We start from the raw sequence: 23,575 nt of genomic DNA on the forward strand, positions 1-23,575 counted from the left end.
AGTGATTAATGCTCTGCATGCAGTCCATGTTATAGCAGAATCTGTTTCTTACATTGTCAACCTGAAGGTCATGTAGGGGGTGTAATCATGTTGACAGAATGTTTACAAACATCAGTTTGAGAATATAAAAACAACTAATTTCTCGAATTTGCAAAATTTTTCTTTCACTGACCTGTTCCTCTCATTGTTTAGCTCCTATTAAAACCAAATTAATATCAGGGTGGACTTAAATACACAGAAAAACAACAATTAAAATAACAACAACAAATCAGTGTATTTGTATCTTATTCATTCAAATGAATTTTTATTTTATGGACTTTGAAAGAATCTATATTTTCATGGAATTTGAAATGAGCCTGACCTCAAATTTGAACTTGAATATTGTATGTACTTGTTTATTTTATCGGTTTAAAATTCTATATTCAACAGATGCATACTCATCCATTATTAACCTTAAATAATCAACCACTTATTTCTTAACATCAAATTCATTTCAAGGGATTTGACCTACTAATCTCAGATCAGCTAATCCTATGGATTAAACTCACAGCACACATCAAGTGCACAGCATTGACCTATTTTATGATGTCATATTTGTTTTCATTTTACACTGATTAATCAGGTTCATTGATCATCAGTTCATTAGAGTAACATTGGAGATTAATCAGTGATTCACTTTTACAAGCAGTATTGAGTTTTACTTTGATTACACAATCAAGCTGAGGCCTTTTTTTGTTTACTGTTTTAAATTCCTAAAGGCAATTGTAATCTATCAAAGATTTTAAAAGCAGTAGTAACTGATCAATTAAATAAAAATTGTTCTAAAGTAAAGAATGACAATTAATCTATTAAAAATATCATGTGATAAAAAAATTGGCATCAAATCTGAAACAGGCCTTATGGCCAATATAAACTACATTTATACTTCAAGAATTCAGTGTGGTGTTTTATTTTGGATCTCTAGGCAGTTGCCTTTATTATGAGGGCCAATTTCAGAGTATGGGCATTTTTCTGCCAGTGGCTACAAATGGTTAAAAATATAATTACATGGTTAAAAATAAAAGAACATGTACCTTGAAAATAAGAGCAGTCATACACAGAATTTGCAACTGCCTTCAGGGCAATAAAAACCCAGCACCATTGACGTAACATTGAAATTCTCATCAACAAACTTCAAGAAATCAAGCATAAAAACAAAAGATTTATAGTTGTAGTAAAGGGCAATTTTCTGCTGACTGCCAAACCTCGTCCAAGGAGGTATTGATCTAGGGCTCCGTCATTAGGGAACGTGACTCCCTTGGAGCGTGTTGAAGATGCCTGTATAACGAAGGCTGCGTTCATACAACTATTTTAATCTAGATTCACAAAACACCCATTATAATCACCAATTTTAATACCGGTAAGTACTTTTATGAAAACACTTCTATTTTTGGTGTGGAGAGGGGCAAAGTCAGGTTCTTATTCACAAAGCACTCAGCATGTTAAATCGGTAAAGATATTTGTGGCCTGAGCAAAGACTCAAATAACTAGCTTTGTTATATTTGTGATAAACGGTATCATCACAGAATGGACATTTAAGCTCCTTTTCCACCTCCTATTCTCTATCCTCTAGTCATATTTTTCTCTTCTGAAATTTATCTTTGATAGAATGTGACTGGAGTAGAGTGTAATTCCTTTATCATGTTAAGCGTTCCTTATATATTCCATGGACTGTGCCATTCACATTTTGTACATTTGTTCATCTGAACCTGCATGCATCAATGTATTCAATATTATTATTATACCACTGACTACAGGTAGATGTATTATTATTACTGTTCAGTTTGTGTGTATGTAAACATTGTAATTTATTATGTTCTTTTAACTTTGTACAACATTTTTTCAATTGGCCACAAATGATTTTTGTTTAAAACATAAGCCGATGTATGAACTGCCCCAAAATGCAATAACGTTTCTATTTCTCGGCTGAAATCGTTTTTTATGAACGCAGCCTTACTGATACATGTGTACTTCAATCAGCCTATATTGTCTTGTCCAAAGCCTTCAGGGGGTTTCCAGTCCAATTCACTGTCATCAAAGTATTTTGTCCCCATTTTTTGTATCAAGAGTTGGTTTCACACCATCTTCATCTATCAACTTTCCTCAAATCTACTCTCTGGATATTACTGTTGAGAGCCAGAAAGGTGTTAACACACAATGTTAAATGAGTTAAACACCATTCTGGTTCTCAGCGGATGATATACATTGTAGTGTGACCATTCTGATACAGTGAAATTTAAAAAAAAATCAGATAGGAGTGAGAGGAATTTTCCATGCGACACTAGAATAAACCTGCACATGAAAAAGGGGGGCTTTGGGGAAAATGTTTGCATGAGCATCAGATCACAGAATTATCAGCACTCCAAATTTTGGCCCCCAGCATAAATGAAAGGGAACCCATAGAAAGAGCCCCTGTCACAACGATGAAACTTTGAAAATATTCTCACGAAAAAATAAAATACTTTGAAGGTAGCTGATCATGAAATCTAAGTTCAGTTTAGATAAAAGAAAACAAACAGTCAAAATTAAATGTGCTTTCAACCTCATCTAGCAGCCCAACTCCAAGATGTCAATGTTCTACAAATTCAATCGTCCCCATCCAACCTCAATTCGAACAAATTTAAGAAGTAATAATTATCATGGAAATCCGCTCTCTTCTCTCTCAAGGTTTGCTCATTTCCTGTACATGCACTCGCACATCCTTGTATTAAAGCTTCCATTACATCATGGTTACAGGCACATAGTCATTTGTTCTTCTTCCGAATCTCATTAGTACACTTCTCTTTACTGACCTCCTTTAATCAATTACAGGGAACACAATTGCACATCATCCTTTAAAGTGAATCGCTAACGTTGTTGAAGGTTGATGAACTGCATAATTTTTGTATGAAATGTTTCTTATTATATTCCTTCAAATGTACTGACCCTCTAACATGCACAAAAATCCTGGAAATTATCAACCCACAAAGATATTAATGGTTTTCTTTGAGGACGACACTGGGCAACACCCTCTAAGTTTCTAACAGTAAATTCTCCCAACAAATTTTTGAATTTTCCCAACCGTTTTTCCATGAAAATAAGACATAAAAATCTCTTTTAAAAAGCTTTTTTTTTCTCTCATCTGAATAATATTAACAAGTCCCTTTAAGAACATATAATTCCCATTCTCCCTGTAAATGAATCATTGTCTATGATGCAATCAGACATGGAATACAAGGTCTAGCCAATGCCAGCATTGATAACATGCAAACTCTTGCAGAGGTTTCGAGTTTCTCCTTGACGTATGTTAACTTCACTCAATTGTACAAAGTACCGTTTCTCATGAATACACTTCTTCCTCCCCCTTGTTTTCTAACCTCATTATGGAAACAGCTCCTGGTGAATGCAAGGTTTTCTTACACGTCAAGTGAGCTGACTTCCCTGATACACTGCGATTAAAATGGGATACAACCTACACTTACAAACATGCACGTACATACAAGGTATAGCAAAACTAAAGCACCCTCTCTCCGAAACGAAATTGCGCATGTATAATTTATAAACTAAGATGATCTGCCTCTAACTCTCACTTTTTACCCCTCCATAATAGACTGAATGCTCATTCAATTACATATCTGAAAAATTGGAAGAATAAAGTACTAGAAGACAGTGTGGTATTTGTAGAGTATTGAAATATTTGTTGGTGCTAAAAACTGCTTATCATTTCACATTTCAATCACTACTGTACATGAAAACCTTTGCGTTGATATTTGATGACAATAAAAGCATTTGAAAGAAAAGTAATCTGAAGTTCAGAGGAAAGCATAGTCTTTGAGTTTTTACTAGACCTCCTTCCCACCTTATATTATCTTTCTCCCTGCACCAAACATGGACAGATTCAAGAAAGATATTAATGAGTATTTAATTTGTAAACTGAACCCTTGAATACTATAATTTTTTAAAATCTAATTCACTTTTTTTTCTTCTTATCACACCAAAATGAAATGTAACTTTGGTATTGTTAATGGGCTGCTTTTCATCAGCTTTTATGGCAACATCAGGCCCTGCAATCTATTGTTTGAAGAAGACAAATATTGGTGGTAAAAAATATTCTCACAGAAGCAAAAAAAATCAAAAACAAATGTTCAGGATTACAAATACAAATTTGATTGAAAAATGTCTAATGAAATCAACAGAAATGTAACGTGACAAAATTAAAAGCTAAGACAAAGGGAAAAACAAGCTAACCATCCTTTGCAGTAGAACAAACACAGGTGTTGGTGTGTGTGTGTGTGCGTGTACATGTTTGTGTGTGCAGGTGCTTTTAAATGTAATTCTAAGCTGAATAAATATGTTTTACTTGTTTATTTGTTTTTCTTGTTTTTCTTTTTCTTTTTGCATTTTCTGTATTAATGCATAATTAACTAATCCTGATAGGTAGATTCCGTATGACGAAAATCAAAGTACCATAACCATTTAATCAAACTCTCTGCAGGAGATTTGAAAGGATCAATGTATTCCTTAAAAAAAAAGAATTCAACCAAAAAAGTAATGAGAATCCAGATGACTTGGATAGATATACTGTACATTGGATGCATCGTAAAATCCCTGGATAAAAAAGGTAATGCAGAGACAACCGTGTACAGAATTTAAAGTCAATATGACCTTTCCAGAGTTCATCTTGGACGACACAGTAGTTGTTAAGCAGCATCCAAAGTTTGGGGGTAGGTGGATTAACATAATGCCTTCATAAAGCACGTAATAATTTCCACCTGCTCTTCAATAGAGTTCGCACTTGCTTGACGTGTCTGCATTAACCCTACAAATCAATATAGCTCACAAGATATTATGATCTTGAGGAATTGGCGTGCTCAGAACGTATCCATGATTTTACCAAGATTTCTCACTCCGATGTATATGGGGGATTGTAGACAGTTAGCTGGAGCTATCATCTTACCGTATTTGCCGGCGTAAAGGCCGCACCGCCGTATAGGCCGCACCCCCAACTTTGACATTTCGTAGAGGAAAAAAAAAAACTACAACAAAAAAAAAAAAAAAAAAAAAAAAAAAGGAGAAAAAAAAAACGGACCAAACAAAATGATCGTAATTTTCTTGTAGAACACTCTTTTTTTTTTTACAAACTATACCAAATTCATCAATATTCTTATAAATCAACAAGAAGGTAACCTCAAAAATGATCATAATTTAGCAGATCTTCATCGATTTTTAAGCTAGTACTGTATCGTACGCAGATTTGGTATCCTACAATACCCCTTCCTCGATGTACGGTGTAATCCGAAATAGCATTTTTCGACCTGCGCAGTTGCGTTGCGCGGCAGCTAGCTCCGTAAGTAACGGCCTGTCCCTTTGTTTACTTTTTGGCGATGCAATGGTATGGACTTAGATCTAGATCTATCGGCAGATTTTATTAAAAAAATAAGTTTTTTCGTCTTCATGTCAACTATGCAACATAAACTTGTCGGTAAGTTGTGTGGAGTTCTTCTAGAATTGTCCTGTACCGTTGTCTAGTCATGCTACCGTTCCTATAGTCCCATACGTGCAAATGGACGTGATGTTTTGACCGCTGAATTTTGTTGTTGTTGCGTATACGCCGCACCCCGACTTTTTGATTTTTTCTCACCCGAAAATACTGCGGCCTTTACGCCGGAAAATACGGTAAGCAAACTCTGTGAAATTTGTGTAACATAAAACTAGCCAGCTATTTGGCCAATCAATAGGCTAATTTGGATGCTTAAAAATACATGTATACTGATGTTGATCCCTGCATATAATATAGTTAGGGTGCGTTCAAGCGATTTTTGAAGCTAGAATCACAAACATGAATCATAAATAAAAACACGGTTACTGCAGGAGATAGTTCAAGCGATTTTCCATCAACGCTGATTCTCGCTTATTTCAAGCCCAGCAACTGGTCATCACACTGTGCAGTTTGACCCTGGAAATATAGGTCAACTTAGGCGCGCACTTTCTAAATTTGTTTTCGATCGACTGTCAGCCAAACCGGAAGTAGGCCACAATAATGACGTCATAGAATCATGATTTAGATCTCCATTGCCTTCAAGCAATTTTTAGTGACCATGATTCTGCAGAATCATGTTACAAAACGCATCTTTTTCAGCGTTTCATGTTTGTGCTTTGAAACACATTTATTTCTACGACCGACAAAAAATCGATTCAAATCACTTTAACGCAACCGTGTTTTAAACTAAATGTCTTTGAAAACAGCATTTCTAGGGTGAAAAAGTGACACTTGAACGCACCCTTAAATCAAAGAAAGTGTGGCCATGTTTTCTACAAAGACAAAGTTCTTTGAACATGTACTCTACGTGTATGTTTTTAATACAGTACATTTGGGTTACAGCAATTTCTCAAGCAAGTGACTGTATTGAGCTAATAGGAACAAGGAAAGATCGTTCGGTCTAACGTCTCAGGAAGTGCTAATCTGTGTAATTTCTCAAGCTCAAGCTAATGATGACATAGCGACTTTCTGGGAGATGTAATTGTATGAATTGATTTGTTTTTGAAAACATCCAACTTTCCTTGCGAGCTGGGCACAGCAGGAATGAAATGTGTCACATGCACACATGCAGAGAAAGCATTGAGAAAGCAATCAAATTTTTGAAATATTCTGAAGGATATAAATCATATACATGTAGGAGTGATCAGTCATCAGTGTTTTTCATTTGTTTGTTTTTTATTGTTTGTTTGGTGTTTTTATATTTCTTGTTAATCATTACATTATTCTACTATTTAAAAAATAATTTTAGAAAATGATACAAACTGTTGTCACACATTGCAAGGATTCCGAACAGTGACTGTTTGAATTATCTGCTGAAAGAGAATAAACTTCTGAAATGGGAATACATTTATCTGTTTCAGAAAGAAAAACATAGCAATTTTGTGTCTAAATACACAAGTTCAACACTTATATTCATTGTTATAAAATATTTTGGCCACGATTCACCAACCAAGGCACAGAAAGGGTTAGGCTGGTAAGTTTAAATCCTGTTTCGTAATTGTAACTCTTGGTTGAATTTCACTCACTAAAAGCAAGAGAATAACCTATCAGAATTTTTACTTTGACTAGATGAATTAAAAACAGATCATTCCAAAATTACTATCCTCCTATAATTACATTATATCTTCATTTGAAATGTTGATTATATTCACTAAAGCTGGCAGGAATTCTGTATTTGTATAGATCAATTCTTTTATTTTAATATCATTATAGCAGTATCCAAGAAAGTGGGAAAGTAACCTATCTGAATGTGTACTTTGATTTTATATTTTGTATGAAAAAAATTAAAAAGAAAAGATGATTCCTGTTAATATATTACACCATAGCTTAATGGAAGAGGGGTGATTCTGTTAAGTGGGCAGGCTCGCAGGAATTCTGTATTTCTATACCCATTTTGCTAAGTTTCATTCAGAATTTCAGATTTATTGAACTTATTAGCATTCTCACAGAAAGTGGGTGAGAAAGTTCTCTAGATTTGTGATTTCACTAAATGGATGTATTGGAGAGAAGACAGATGCTTTTTTTGCACAATATCCGGCTAAAGTTACATTGTAGCTTGATGACAATTGCCCAATTCTAAATTGGGTAAGCTGGGAAAAAATTCTTCCTCTCTACAAATTTTATGATAAATGATGTAAGCTCTTAAATCCTCCAAGTCTTACTTTCCATGCAAGACAAGTAGATCACTCCAAACCTTCAAATCGAGCGATCTCGAATGAACATCGAGGGCCTCCAGTACTGTCAGCTGGCATAGCAATTGTCATCTTATCTTCCGCAACTAGTCAATAACACGTTCAGTATAGCCTACATCTTGTAAAGTGAGTAAGGGGTACTCATGAGATACAAGTGGTCAATTCCAGCTGTGCAATAATGCACTGCATTGTTTAAGTAGTCATGTACATTTTTTTTCTTTAAAAGGGTATTTACATAAATACTGTATAGACACAAACTGGACCTCCCCCCCCCCCCCCTTCCTCCCCATTAACAAAAGAATCTGGATTTTCTTCCCTTTTCCCCCTTTTTTTCTTAATTTGTTGCTCTTTTTCCATTATTCTTTCTGTTTTTGTTGATGTTGGTGTGTGTACATGTACAGTGTATGCACTTCAGGGTTCCATAAATGAACCATTAAACTAGTTAAGGAAAGGTCTCGACTACAACACTGCTCAAGAGCAAACTCTTCCTCATTAGGCGTACCGATATCTTAACAAATTTAAGAAATCTATTTTTACCATTTCAACTTTTACCCGTGAGTGAAGCCCAAATCCTCCTCTGCCATAAACTCTTATCAGAATATTAGTATGTTTAAAATAGTGCATTACACATCATGCGTATTATATGTAATGTACATGTATATAAGACTTCCTATCATGAATGTCTCACAATATTCTGCTTAATATTAGTATTATTTAATTATTTATATATATACTATATTGCATAATAATAATAATAAGCATTTACATTGTATATAGCGCCGTCTATCACTCTATCTAGACAATTATATTCCGAGGCACACAAGAAAAATAGAAAGAATAAGAGTTTGGATGAGTGTCATAGTGCCAAGTACAGGTATTGTTAAAAAAGATGACACTTCAGCTTGGATTTAAAGGTCTCTAAAGGAAGTTACGATTCATACATGTTTAAAAAATATCAAACTGTTTATTTTACACGAACGTCATCAGACAAAATAATTGCATACTGCTTAGATTCAATAAAAATGATTTAAATACCAATAAAATAATAAAATCTTGACTTACTTCCTTGGATCTCTCTTGCTGCCGACAAACTTTGCACATTCCTTCTTGTTGAAGTGGCTTTCTATCCATTCTCTTCCTCCTCCAGCCTGAAGAATAATAGATAGAACAAGAACAAAATGGTTGATAATGAATAATCACATATGTGTTAGGCCAAATAACAAAAATGAAGTGTTTCTCGTCCCCGCCCACCTCCTTTAAAAAAAAAATCTATTTGCTATTCACCCAGAAGGGAAAGAAACCTGTAATATAAATTTTGTTTAAATAGCCTCTAAAGTTATACAAATCATTTGTTTGGTCATACATTGCATCAGTATACAAGCACAATATCTGTGAATAAATAGGCTATGCCAGCTATCATTAGCATGGCAGCCGTCTTTGAAAAAAATTGCAAAAAAATTGCAAAATAGTAAATAGTATTGCCCTGCCTCCTCCTTTTTTTTGTAAATACGGACAAGAAACACACTAGTTTTGTTATTTGGCCATACTTTCTGTAATACATATACATGAACAGTATATATATATATATACCACTTTTAATCAATTCAATATTTCCATATATATATGTCATCCATATATATTTCCTTGGTGTATACATGTAAGTATGTAAATTTATTATTATGTATTACCGGTATTACTTATACTCTCAGCACCTCGAGCATTTCTACGAAATGGATATGGCACTTTACAAATCTAGTCATTATTATATTATCATTATTTCTACCAGTTTATGCCTCTACAATTAGATTTTTATCCATTCTCCTCAATCAGTAATAAAACCACCAAAACAAATATTATAATTACTTTCATTGAATATAGGTTTGGTTGTCAAATGAAAAAGTACTTATCACTATATTTTCATCCATTTAAGTATTAGTATGCCTGTATGAGTTCCCTATCCCTATCTATACTAAATGCCTGGTATACAAATATTGACTGCTCATGAGGATGATGCTGGGAATTATCACTCCCAAGGTGGTGTTCATACCAGCCCTTTTATGACAGGGGGGGGGATAGAAGGGCCGGTATGAACACCACCAAGGGAGTGATAATTTCCTCCACCATCCGATTACAGAGCAGTCCATATTTTTTTTTATATACCTCATCCTTTTCATTGATTCATGAATAGCTACATTGTAGGTCTAGAAAATAAATCCAATATCAAGAGTCGATATGCTCCTCACAGTAATATATTTACAGTCTTTTGAAGCTCAAAACAGGACATTATATTGTAAAGACACCAAAAAAAAGATAACAAAAGTACAAAAGATCCCAAAATATCCACAGATCTTTTAAACATCGCTATTAAGTAACAATAGATGGGTTTACTAACACATTCAAATTATGAATGACTCAGTAAAGAGAGTCTGGACTCAAGATGTACAATGCTAAACGAACGGTGAGGAGCATACAAGATCTTGAAAGTGCAAGGTCATAGTTATGTTTCCTTTCATACGTAGGTTTTTTAATCATTGATTATCTTACTTAAATGTCTGCAGGAAATTCAGAATACTTATTACCTTCACGTGCAGCCACCCGGAATCTGAAAGATCCATGTTCAACTTGTTCTAAAGAGGTTAAAGATAAAGACAAGTTAAATGGTCATGCGATTGCATTGTGAAAGAAACATTGTGAAATCGATCAGAAAAGGTTGATCATCTAGCATAGATGTACTGCAAGGTTCTTGAATCATCAAAATAATAAGAAATTCGGCCCAGTCTTCATAAACTTACAAGCACTGTACACAGAAAGATGTATATGGGACTACGCACACGTGCGAGACACGTGCGTTTTTATCTTTCACACACCAATAGATAAACTAATTTTTCAAATATATCAATTAGTAGGCGGTTTCCCGGCAAATTTTGTATCATCATGTATTATTCAAAACATATTCTTTCACATGATTGGTAATAAGAGCTTCCATTTCATTTTTCATCTTTCAACAGTGCGACAAAAAGAAACGCCATGGATAAATAACAACATATTAAATAAAATCGTATAGAAAACTGAGAAATAGTGTGACCGATATGATAAGAAAGGCAAAAAAGTCAAATATCTCTGAAAGTATTTTAAATAACAAGGGAAATTGTGTTGCAATGTGGAAATCTTTATGATGTACATGTATGCTGTCAAATATATGAAAGTGATTCAAAAGTTGTCCATAAATGGTGAAGATATTTTTGGATTTAAGGAAATTGCTACACGCTTAAATTATAACTTTGTTGACATGGCAGCAAATCGTAAACAAATTTTTACCTTTGGTGATGATTTAGAGCAATATCTGACCAAAGTACCAACCACTTTCAGTTTTAAACCGATTTCCTGACAAGATGTTAAGAAACACATAAATAAAATTGCAAGAAATAAGGCCACTGGCCTGGATCAAATTCCAGCCGGTGTAATTAAAGATGCTAAAGACTACATTATTGTGCCATTGACGCATACTGTCAATATTTCTCTGTGTACTGGTAAGATCCCTGTTGCGTGGAAAAAGGCCTGTGTAACGCTGATTTTTAAGAGTGGTAACGTAACAAATCCGTCAAAATATAGACCGATCTCGGTCCTCCCGGTATTATCTAAAGTATTAGAAAAGATTGTGTTCAATCAAATGTATAACTACCTGTCTAATAATAGCTTACTTAATCCATGTCAACACGGTTTCCGTCCAGGTCATTCAACCACTACTGCCTTGTTAAATATCACCAATGATTTTGCAAACAAAATTGATAAAGGATATGTCATTGGTATGGTTACGATGGACCTAAGGAAAGCATTTGATTTGATTTCGTTTAGCATATCATTGAAGGAATTATCCTACTTTCGTTTTGACGAAGGTGCGATAATTCTATAAAATGACTTACTGGCTAACGCACAGTCTTTTTGAGAGCTCCCAACATATCAACGCAAATTTGGTGAAAACATCCGTCAAATGATCCCATATCTTTAAGAATGGATAAGGGTGCGCGAGACTACAACTTAAGGCAACAGCAGAAGGGAAAATCTCAACCAAATGCTTCAACTAAGAGCAAAATCAGTGATGTAATATCAAACGAAGGTGAGCAATCCGCTACGGCAGGCGCCATTGCTAGTGACACGCCATTGTCATTGCACGAGTACCACAGCGCACCGGCCATGATACCCCAAGAACTAGTTTCCTTTATGCTGGAGTCGAGAGCCTCGTTCACTCAACTAAATGGTAAGCTTGACAGAATTATGGATGACATGGCCAATATGAAAACAGACCAGGCAAATACAAAGAAAACTGTATTAGATCTAGAAACGGGTCCAACTTTCACCTCCGATAAAGTCTCTAGCATTGAAAAAGAAGACCTCACTATGTTCTTTAATTGACAAAAAAAATTGAAGAACTAGATGAAAAACTAACTTTAGTGAAATTCATGATAGAAAACAGAACCTGCTTATTTATAAAGTGAAACAGAGAAATGAAAAAGAAAATATCTATGAAGGAGCACAAGAAGTCCTTGTGCACTACATGGGCATTTCTAAAGAAGAAGCAGCTCGGATCCTGCTTACTAATGCTCACAGGCTACGGCCCCCAACCACTCGTGGAGCTGCAGGAGCTCGTCCCCAGCCCCCCCCCCACAATTATCATCACGTTCGTAACGATGATTGATCGTGATCGCTTGCTGTATGGCTTCGAACGACAACCAAGCCAGCTAAGTACACACCCATCGACCAGTGCCCAGCTGCTCATTCCGCCCCGGAATCATCCCCCTTCAGTAAAGTCACTATCCGCACTGATCTGCCCCCAAAGATGAAGAGAGAAAGGGGAAGATTGGCTTCAGTCGCGTATACGCTACAAAAAAGGATCACTTAGCAACAAGAATAAAATGCTATTTTGTGGCTAGCTGTGTCTCGTATGTGACGTCATGAATCAGGATGTCTACGGAGGACCGCTGAAGGCAGAAAATCTGGATCTCAAAATTAACATTTTTGACAGATGATTACTGTGGGCACCAAACATATTTCGAAGAGGGAAGAACTTTGTTATATTTGATTAGTAAGGCTTCCCCTTCGCAATGATATGAATTTTGCATCAATTCAAAACACTTTTGATCCTTCGGGTAACTACTTTAAAGTGACTTGGTAACATTGTTGAAGATTGATGGAAAAATTGCGTAATTTTTGTATGAAATGTCACTTATTATATTCCTTATACTGTACTAACCCTCTAACATGCACAAAACCCTTTAAAAATTCCCAATCCACAAGATATTTATGGTTATCTTTGAAGGTATTACTGTGTGACACCATTTAACAGTAAAATTTTCCCAATCGTTTTTCCATGAAAATAAGACTAAGACAGGCTTTTTAAAATCTTTCAACACTTAAATGTCTGGAATGGTATCAGATTTAAATTCACCTTAAATGTAATTAAATTGTAAGAATATAGTTGGGAGAATTACGGAATCTATCAGATCATTTTTTTCCAATTGTGTTGATTAATAATGGTCTGTTTTTCACTCAAACTTTCAGATTATCTTTAATTGTATTGAAGTCACTACCTTAGCACCATTTTCTCTCATCTGAAGAATTTTACAAGTCCCTTTAACATACCGTAATGCAATTTCCTCTAGTTTTGAGCCTCTAAAGTGCATGTACAAATGAAACTGAAATTAAGAGTTTGTGCTGGATTTGACCCATTAGCATGTTTACACACAGAAAAAATATTAAATAACATGGAATTTGCCCTCCTAAAGAAGCTAAGAATCAAGATTACTTGCCCTAACAAGAACCGAAAGCACACAGTGAAGTTTAATTAGATAGTGACATTGAAGTACAAAAAGAGACATATCAATTACATACAAGTAGATATGTACATTTATAGGTTACACAAGTACCAGCATAAATTTATACCAAAGTTCACCCAGCTGCATTTAGGCTTGATTGCTAACATTTTGAAAAGACAATTCACCTAAAGACAAGCATGTGTGTGTGTGTAATTGGGGTTTTTACAGACGTGTATCAATCAGACATGATTATTTACGTCTTGGGACCGACCTTTAAACGTCACCATCCGAAAGACGTGACTCAGTTTCGAACCTGCTTCCTTGACTGAATCAGTTTGAAACTTCCCATTGTTAGCTTGATTACAGGCGCAAGCAATTCAGGAGCTCATAAGTAGTGTATGAAGCTCCTCTCTCAACAAGGATTCTTGCTAGTACTACATAACACATGATAGTGTTACTAACATCAAAACAGGGGTAAGAGGGGAGTGGGTGCCGGCTCTTAATTAAAATGCTGAAGAACATCTATGAGATCGCATAAAAATGGGTACCAAATTTACCGTAGTAATAATTTAATAACTATACATGTACACATGTAATAAGTGTAAACATATTTTTTATGTTCACCTTTCAGTTCAAACAACTCCTTTAGGATTTGCTACTAAAGAAGAAGTACATGTATGATTTCATCGTAAGATTTCTATGTCATTAACTGTTACCAAAGTTCTTTTAATGCTTACAGCTCAAAAGTGCTCATGACTGCCATGTATTTTTGCATAGGCTACAGAGAAACACACCTTCATACCCATGTTCACTTAAAAAAAGTGTTGGTGACCACCCATCGAGTATCCACACCTGGGCATTACTATATTTCCTTTGGACAGTATGACCTCATGACATTACCAGAAAAGGTTCATATAACACGTCCTTCACTCAATGATTTACCAATAGGTCCATGGTAAATAATATACATGATGTAGCTACATGTATGTAAATCTCTCTTTGGTCATCATAGCCTTCAAATCTTAAATTGCTATTTATAGCTACAGTATGTTAAAATTCTCATTCTCATCTTCTTCATTTGTGTACATCTAAGTATGAATTCTGTTTTACTCCTCAAAATAGCAGCTTTTCCCTTAGTGCTTTTCCCTTGGTGCTGTAACTGAATGTATTTTATCAATAGTGCAATCTCTAATCCTCCAATAAAACAACATCCTGCCCAGCAATCATACTTATTATATTCCAGGTATTCTTTTCTTTAGCAAATAGCAGACTTTTGTGATATGACATACCAATGACTTTACGTATATCCAAATTTCAATACCCCATTCTTGTGACTACAAACTACAAAGAATATCTGCATTTTCTAAATGTTTTTGTACAATTTGTTCAAACTGCTTTAAAAACAAAATGTTTTCATATGATTTCTTCATTTTGGAGCAACTTGTTTTTAAGGGTTGTTCCCCTTTTACAAACATGTTATTTCTGTGAGATTTTCAAAGGAGCAAGGTTGCCGCCCAAACACAGTCAGAAAATATCACTTCTTTACCCGGATAAAAGATCCAATTGAAGGAATTGTATGGAAATGACATATTTCATTATGCTACCAAGTACATGTACCATGTAAAAAGAAAGTATTTTCCAAGAATTTTGCCAATTATGCGCTGATGATTTTATCTTTTAAGTTTAGAAGTCAATCACTACCAAAATATTGACACAGGCACACAGCCCCTCATACAGAAACTGCGCTGTGATTGCAGTGTTCCGGGGTTGCCTTAATTGCACCCATGCCCCTGAAGAAGGATGTTAACAAACTTAAATTGCGTTCGTCATCACCCTTTCCCGCAACCGACAAACCTTGCACACTGGCTTAGAACTTCGCTGGTGCACTCTTCTTAATTTTCATACGAAGCACTTTGAAATCAGTCAAGAATTTAACCAAAAGGGTAAAGATTTGTTAGCGATTTTACTTACAAATGTATCTTCCACATGTTCCTAATGATAAAATGGACTAACATGCAATATGTTTACAAAAACACTAACGTCTTACAAGAGTTTGCGATGTTGTTCTGCCTGAAATGCAAATACACGTAGTGTACACAAAAACATGTTTTGGCATTGCCAATTTAATGCTTACTTTAAGACAACAAATAATACTGAAATACTGAACATACCAACGCCAATCCAAAGCAGTAAAGAGGGGCACATAAGCTGAAGATTCAAGCCTCAACACCAAAGCAAGTAAGTAAAGCAATGGTGATTTTTTAGCAAATTCCCTGTGCACGCACCTTTTTATACTAATTGCTATTATCATAGACTTAAAGAAGGTGACATGAAGATAGGTGACACTGATACTAATAGTGTATACAAATTTATGTTGTTGTTGTGTTTTGAGTTATTGGCGATTAGTCAGTGATTTGACTATTGTCGCCAAAATACTTTACGGCACATGTTATATCTCTCAATTTTGGATTTTTAAAAAAAAATATATTTATTTCGTTTTATATTTATCTATCTTTTAAGATAGTATCGTAAAATAATTTCGTAAGCAAAACATTCATGGGCTTTGTTAGTGTTTCTTAACAGTACGTGCAGATTATTTGTTATAACACATACACACCATACATAAATATGTATATAAGATAGCACCTACACAAGCTTCTATATTCAGTAATCTTATCATTTAGTCAAGTGGTGGTGGCAGTCAAATGAAAATTGAATTGCAAAGTGAAAGTCAAACTTCAAAGTAAAGAATTGAAAAGATCCTCAACAAAAAACAATATCTCTAAAATAGTAAAATCAAATCAAATATAGGCCTAGGTCTAGATCTAGATAGCCTTAAGGGCTCTCTCGAAATGTTTTTTTAATGATATTATTCGAGAGAGCCTTAAACGGCTCCCATACCCCTGCACGGAGAGGCATGTAAACAAAACTCAAAAGTGGTCCAAAATCACACTTTCGCGCACCCGACCAATATTGGACAGTGGCTTTGATAAATTTTGTCGTAGTTTTGGTCTTAATTACCGCTTTAATTTCAAAATCGGATCTAAAAATAACAAAATAAGAGCAATTTTCTTACCAGACCGATACAGCTCAGCTCCCTTTTCACGTGTACCGTGTGAATTCACGATGTCTACACAATGGTGATGACCTCTGACTAGCACTTCGTAAATGTGCTGCTTCCGTATAATGCGCTGTATGAGTGTTATTCAGCGCATTATACGGAAGCAGCACAATTTACCCACAATTACGGAAGTGCCAGTCAGAGGTCATCACCATTGTGTAGACATCGTGAATTCACACGGTACACGTGAAAAGGGAGCTGAGCTGTATCGGTCTGGTAAGAAAATTGCTCTTATTTTGTTATTTTTAGATCCGATTTTGAAATTAAAGCGGTAATTAAGACCAAAACTAGAGTAAAGGAGCCCGTAATCGGCCAGCTCCCGTTTTCGGCCGATTGGTTGGATGCAAGGTAAAATCACTCTAAAATACATCGCATAATAACATAACACATATCCCACACATACCATACCATGCCAGTGTCACTGAAGAACCACATTTGCAATGGAAAATATATCCTAAAATATCACATTTTAGCGATGTAATCGCCGGTCCTGCTACCCAAATCTGAAAAATCGAGTATCTTACGCGTGTCTGTAAGAAATATGGGTACCATAAAATGAGCTTTATTTCAAGTATTTTTCAGATTTAAAGCCCGATTTTGTGCTGGTCGCAAGCTCAAAAGTATGTCATCGCATGTATTAAATCAATGCAGCCGCACACCGCGACGCACACACGATATCTCTGTCTAATTCAGATTCCAACTTCCGATCACCGCTGTGCCTGTCTTCGGCCAGGCGAGCACCAGGGAGCTCCGGCGTGGGATACCTGCTCCGCCCGCTTGTGCTGTACATCAGCGCGGAAACGCACGGCGCGCGCGAGCGCTTCCTATTGACTTTGTACATGCGGCCGTAAACTGAAACGCTCGGCCGATAACGGGCTCCAAAACAGTGAAAATTGAAATGAATATTGTCATGGCAATTCGTGATTTTTTTCTGGGATTCTTTTTTTGTTTAAATAATAATAATATTTGCTTCATGATTTGAACAAGAAATGATAATAAATAGGAAGTAAAGAGTCCTAAAAATAGGATTTTGTCTTAAGTGGCCGAAAACGGGCTCCTTTACTCTACGACAAAATTTATCAAAGCCACTGTCCAATATTGGTCGGGTGCGCGAAAGTGTGATTTTGGACCACTTTTGAGTTTTGTTTACATGCCTCTCCGTGCAGGGGTATGGGAGCCGTTTAAGGCTCTCTCGAATAATATCATTAAAAAAACATTTCGAGAGAGCCCTTAAGGCTAGATCTAGACTAGATCTAGACTCTATACAGTTATTGTTAACAGGTAAATCAGTGAGCCAACGAAATTGATAACCTCGACTTCTTTAATAATCGATTTATTGACAAAATAATATGACACTAGAGTTTTAGACCTAGACCCTAGCGCTAGCCTAGGGCTAGGCCTAATTAAATTTGCATTAGTGCAACACCATGACACTAACTTCAACACCCGGGACTACACATCCATTCTGCTTCGAAAATGATGATACATTCAACGAAGTGTTCGTAAGAATCTCACCATTTTAGTTATCTGGCTTCTGTACACACGTTAAGACGGACATATCAAAGTTCTTGATCATAATCACATGAATAATGTACTGAAATGACAATTTCGTAGTACTGTTTAAAAGCCGGTATCTGATATCCATGTGAAGTGGCATTGCAGACGTCGTCAATTTCAAAGGAACATCGTAATCATCATCAGCGCAGCGCGCGATGCATGCAGCGCGCGGATCGCATGTGGGAAAATAAGGAACGGTGAAAGTTATTCCGCCCCCACAAGTTGAAGTTTCTACATTTTTGTTGGAAAGTAATTTTTTCTTCTTGCAGCTTGGATGAACAAAAAAACAAAAAAATGGCTTATTCCTTTTCTTGAGCCGGATATATGTTTTTCATATTTTGTTTGGTTTTGTGTTGTGGTTGTTAGTTTAGTTTTAGTTTTGCTTTGCGTTTTTTTAGTTTTTCAAAAAGTATTACACTTGTGCACGAATTTGATTTTCAACATTTTTTCACACATTATTTTCCTTGGGATTCTTGTTCATTTCCGTCATAGGCAAATAGTTGTTATTCTATACCTTTAAGACGATCTTTTCAAAAATTCCTGGTTACGACGTGCACTTTATTTGTTTTAAAAACATGACACCGTTGTGGGATAATCCTTTTAAAATAATAAACCGCTTATCTACCATGTCCATAATAAAAGGAAGACATGACATCGTGCGTCCCCACCCAATAATCATCGCAAATAATCTCTATTGGTTCGTTATTTAAATTATGTCATTTCCTAATTCTCAAACTTACCATTGTGCTTTAATCGCTTTCCAAGCTATCGGACTGTCGAGTATTAAACTGGATCGGAACCGCTGAAAAACGAGTTAATGCCCTTAATCCAGAGCTAGAGCGCTGAGCCCCTCTGAAGACGAAAAACTCCTCAGTCGAACAGTTCAGTCTTTCTCGGTTGGGAACAGTCTTGCAGCGAAGAAGCCCATGTTTAATCCTGTTAGTCTGAACTGCCTGATATCTAGTGAGCTGCCTTGCTTTACCCCTTCTCAGGATCGGAGAGAGCGAGTAAGAGAGGGGGAAAGTAGAGTGCCAAATTGCCAGAAAGTTTCGACCAATGAGAGGAAAGATTCGTAATGACATTCAGCGAATAGGAAAGAGGGAACACGTCGCAGCGAGTGGAAAGTTTGATGCGTGCGATCGAAAGGCTGGCCTGGAGATCGCACAATTGGATTATGTTGCTTCTTGTTTCCATGAAAAGGCAAAAGAGTGGATTATTCTTATCATTGAAATCAATGATGATTTATAACCTGACATTGTAAAAGAGAGCATAATCACTCAATTTATTTACAGTATGTTAAATCAAATGTTACGATCTGACGATGTTTATGAATTATAATGTTTGTTTATCAAAGGATAAAAATCAGTGAATAAAATGCAATACGATTTGTCAAATTTAAAAGAAATAGAAGAATGCTTAAACCAAATGCAGTAAGATTAAGGGAGTAAACAGGGATGACTGAGATAGAGAGAGTTCTAGTAAGAGGTAGTACAATGAAAGAAGAAGAAATGGAGAGAGAGAGAGAGAGAGAGAGGTGGAGAGAGGAAAGGGAGAGGGGCAAGAGAGAGGGGGGTGAGAGGGGAGAAAGGGATTGAGGGAAAGAGAGAGAGAGAGAGAGAGAGAGAGAGAAGGGGAGGGGAGGGGGTCAAAGGGATGGCGGGGGAGGGAGAGAGGGAGATAGACGAGAGGGATATTAATAAAGAGCATCCCAGAATGATAGTGGGTGAAAAAGTCAAGTTTTTTGTTCAGCATTGAGTGTTTCTTCTTTTCCTTTAAGTTGCTAAACAATGTTGCACGACAATGGCGCTTCTTGTTGTTGGCATACTAATTTCTCCTTACCTTCGAAATTACAGTCAGTGATTGCTGATAATGATTACAAGCGACATTTCAAGAACAAGACAATGGAAATACAACTTGGGATTTGATGAATGGTGCGGCGTAATGTCGGGTGATAACTGCAATACAACAACAGTGGATAGGGACATTTCAACACTGGCAAGGTCTAAATGCTTGTCAGCTTGGAATTAATTAATTAAGCACAAGGTTTCATCAGTTGTTCTCCATAACCTCATTACCCCCCCCCCCCCCCCCCCCCCATGTAAGATGCCAAAATCGTTAAGAAGTTCTTTTGCTTGTTTTTTTCTTCGTTTTGTCTGTCTGTTTGTATGTTTGTCTTTTCAAGATGTGTGATGGTTTGCAAGAAGTAAATACCCGATGTAGTTCATGGTTAAACCGCAGTGAGTCACCCGGTGACGTTTGTGCAGTCTGCATGTATTATCCTGCTGTCCATAGCAATCATCTGCCATGCCTTTTATTATACGCGTGAAATTTAATCATCCAACAAAGAAAAGTAGGACGACCAACTTTCATTATTTTAGTAGCAACAAATACCATTTACCAACGCTAAGTAAGTAGTATATACTTTTTTTAAGGTTTTTCATTTGCTCATCGCTCTTTTCTTCTTCTTCTTCTCTCTCTCTCTCTCTCTCTCTCTCTCTCTCTCTTTTGTATTGGTCTCGGACTCTCGGTGATATTGGTGACGATAATGGTCGATGGTGTGCCAAGCACACATTCTTTTATCAGGCGCGCGAGGATTTCTTGGGGGGGGGGGCAAATTTGAAATCATGTAAGGCAAATATTGGTACGTGATGGTGACCAGAAGTGGCGTAATGAGAAAAGACGTTTGGGGAGGGGGGGGGGGCAGAAAAAAGTACTCATTCCCTTTCCCTTCTTTTCCTTCTCTCTCTCTCTCTTTATTTTGGCGGGGGTGGGGGGGGGCAACCTCGGCACACTGGATCCGCGCCTGCTTCTATAGCATGCTACAAAAAATGCATTGGAACTAGCTGGGAGAGAAACTATTTAAATTGTGTTAAGGTTTCAGATATAGGATTTACTAAAAGAAGTGAAGAGACTAAACAGTACAACTCAATAATATTGACAAGATGACCCACAGAAGTTAATTAGTGTATATCCTGACTATCAACAAAAAGTGATGTGAAGCTATCTGTGACTTTCAGTAGGTGTTAATACGCCGGTAATTTTAGAGGGAAACGGTGACATCCGTCAATAATTCAATTTTATCAATATTACGAGCCATATACTGTCTTGTTTCTCTTGAATATTGTAGCCAAACATGTTGGAGTTTACTGTTTAGTTTTGTATTTATTATTATTATTTTATTGATTCACATTTTTTTTGTGGGGGGGGGGGAGGGGGCACTTCCTGTTTCTATGAAAGAGGGAAAACGGACGCCTCATACTGGTGAAGTGGTCTAGCGGTTCTGAGTTATAGTGGCCCGGGTTCGATTCCCAGAGTGGGAAAATGATCTATCCCAAAGTCCATTGACAACTGGACAACTGGTCGAGGGTTCGAATCCCAACACGGCACTAATATCCTTTGGCAAGATATTAACCTGCACTTCCTACTCTCCACCTAGGTGTCAAATGGGAACCCGCACTATGAACATGACTGACAAAGAAAGCGGACAAAATATACAGTTCCTCTGGTAGACAAAGGAACATCCCTTCACTGCTATTATGTAAAAAGTGAATATGCATGTGACACCTGTTCTACACATTTTTACATAATAGCAGTGAAGGGATGTTCCTTTGTCTACCTGAGGAACTGTATATTTTGTCCGCTTTCTTTGTCAGTCATGTTCATAGTGCCGGTAGGATGCGGCCGTCATTGTTGGTCAAACAGTTTTTGAGCGTCAAGTAACGCCCGGCTGGAATGCACCCCAGGGAGTGGAGATTGTGCACACAGTGTGCAGTGCAGGCAAGCACTGAATCTAATGACCGGGGTAATTTTGTAAAGCGCTTAGAGACATTTGTATTAAGCGCTATATAAAAATTAAATATTATTATTATTATTATTATTATTATAAGCCCCGATCCTCGAATATCTCCGGCTTTTTAATATCAATATATTTATTCTGAGGCAATGTTTTTTTGTAACCCTTAGACCCTTATAATTACCAAAAAATGAAAACTGAGGTGCGTTTATATTTATACTCGCTCTTATAAGTCAATTTTAAAAAGAAAATTAAACCGAGCATAAAGTGTTGCAACTTTTTAAACATAAACCCAACGTCTTGAGTGTCTCTCAGTCTCTCTCTCTCTCTCTCTCTCTCTCTCTCTCTCTCTTTCTCTCTCTCTTTCTCTCTCTCTCTCTCTCTCTCTCCACAACTTTTTCAAGTGCCCCAAAACGTGTACTTTTTTTAAAACTTCAGTTAAGGACCCATTTTCCTTTGTAATATAATATATTTTTTCCATGTAAGAAGTACCCCCTCACCTCCGATCAGCGCCCCTGCATGTTTAGGTATGAGAAACACCCATTTTTACCTCTGATAAGTGTCCCTTTTACTTTGACAGGTGTCCTTTTCCCTTTTAATGAGTGCCCTTTTCCCATCTGACAAGTCCCTTTTTTTCCTTTCTAAATAAGTACCACTTCCCCTTCTTATAAATGCCCATTTTCACCTCTGATAAATGCCCATTTGAAACAATGATACATTCCCCTCAACTTTTGATGTAATTGCCCTTTGATAAGTGCCCCTTTTTACCTACATTTCCCACTGTCGCTTACAACAATATTGTGCACCTTTTTGGTCATCTAAAGTGCCATATATAATTTTCAAAATATCGGAGCAGCTTTGTGTAACATCAAGAATCTAGTCATATACCACCACGATGGAAGGCAGTGGAGCCGGGAGGGGTTGAAGGCAAAATTCCCCCAAATTGTCTAACCGTGCCCCTTTTGAAATAATTTTGATCGTGCTCGTATCCAAAGCTATCAAACATCCTTTCTCTAGGCCAAGGTAATCAATTGTCATATAGAGGTTCAGACAATGTCAAGTTTTTAAACTCAAGCCAACTGGATTAACATCACCAGGTGTGATTCATGTTAAAACGACTGAGACATAATGCGTGATATATCGGGATGATATATTATGACAAAATGTTGTTATCAGCACTCATCTCCCCTCAAACAATGAATTTATTATAGCCCCTATACATGTGCCCCAATTTTAGAGCGACCGTGGAGCAATTTTCCTCAAATTTCCTCCAAAACTCGCTCGCATTTTTCTGAAGGTCTTATTTATTCTTTCATTGTGAGATTGTACTTAAAACCCCACCAGGATCAGTTATTTCACCTTATCAGGATATCTAATCGGTTGCATGTGACGTACATGTATTACCTTAAAAATCTCGATTCCCCCAATGAGGCCTGTACATCATCGACATCATCCGTGTTCACCAAAACTCGTGCATCCCGTTACGGGTATCAAAAACAGGAAAAATTCAGGAAAAATGGTGTCATATCAAGTTCACTGGAG

At 36.5% G+C, this 23,575-nt stretch overlaps 1 protein-coding gene across 3 annotated transcripts in view; it reads right to left on the minus strand.

Moving 5' to 3' along the window:
- The window catches only part of LOC589697 (transient receptor potential cation channel subfamily M member 3), an 82,719-nt gene extending 63,490 nt beyond the window's left edge, over positions 1-19,229 (minus strand). For 2 of the 3 annotated variants that reach the window (XM_030976489.1, XM_030976486.1), the window contains exons 1-3: positions 18,199-18,375; positions 10,329-10,376; positions 8,812-8,897 (exon numbers count right to left, since the gene is read on the minus strand). In XM_030976489.1, the coding sequence (XP_030832349.1) occupies positions 8,812-8,897; positions 10,329-10,376; positions 18,199-18,201 (137 nt within the window). In that variant the 5' untranslated portion in view covers positions 18,202-18,375. Of the gene's footprint in view, positions 1-8,811; positions 8,898-10,328; positions 10,377-18,198; positions 18,376-18,980 lie in introns of those variants that run through there. The other variant, XM_030976487.1, reaches the window with a different exon arrangement.
- Positions 19,230-23,575: the final 4,346 nt, after the last annotated feature.

The sequence above is a fragment of the Strongylocentrotus purpuratus genome, unplaced genomic scaffold (assembly GCF_000002235.5).
Source record: "Strongylocentrotus purpuratus isolate Spur 01 unplaced genomic scaffold, Spur_5.0 spur5_scaffold_9, whole genome shotgun sequence".
Taxonomy (NCBI): Eukaryota; Metazoa; Echinodermata; class Echinoidea; order Camarodonta; family Strongylocentrotidae; genus Strongylocentrotus; species Strongylocentrotus purpuratus.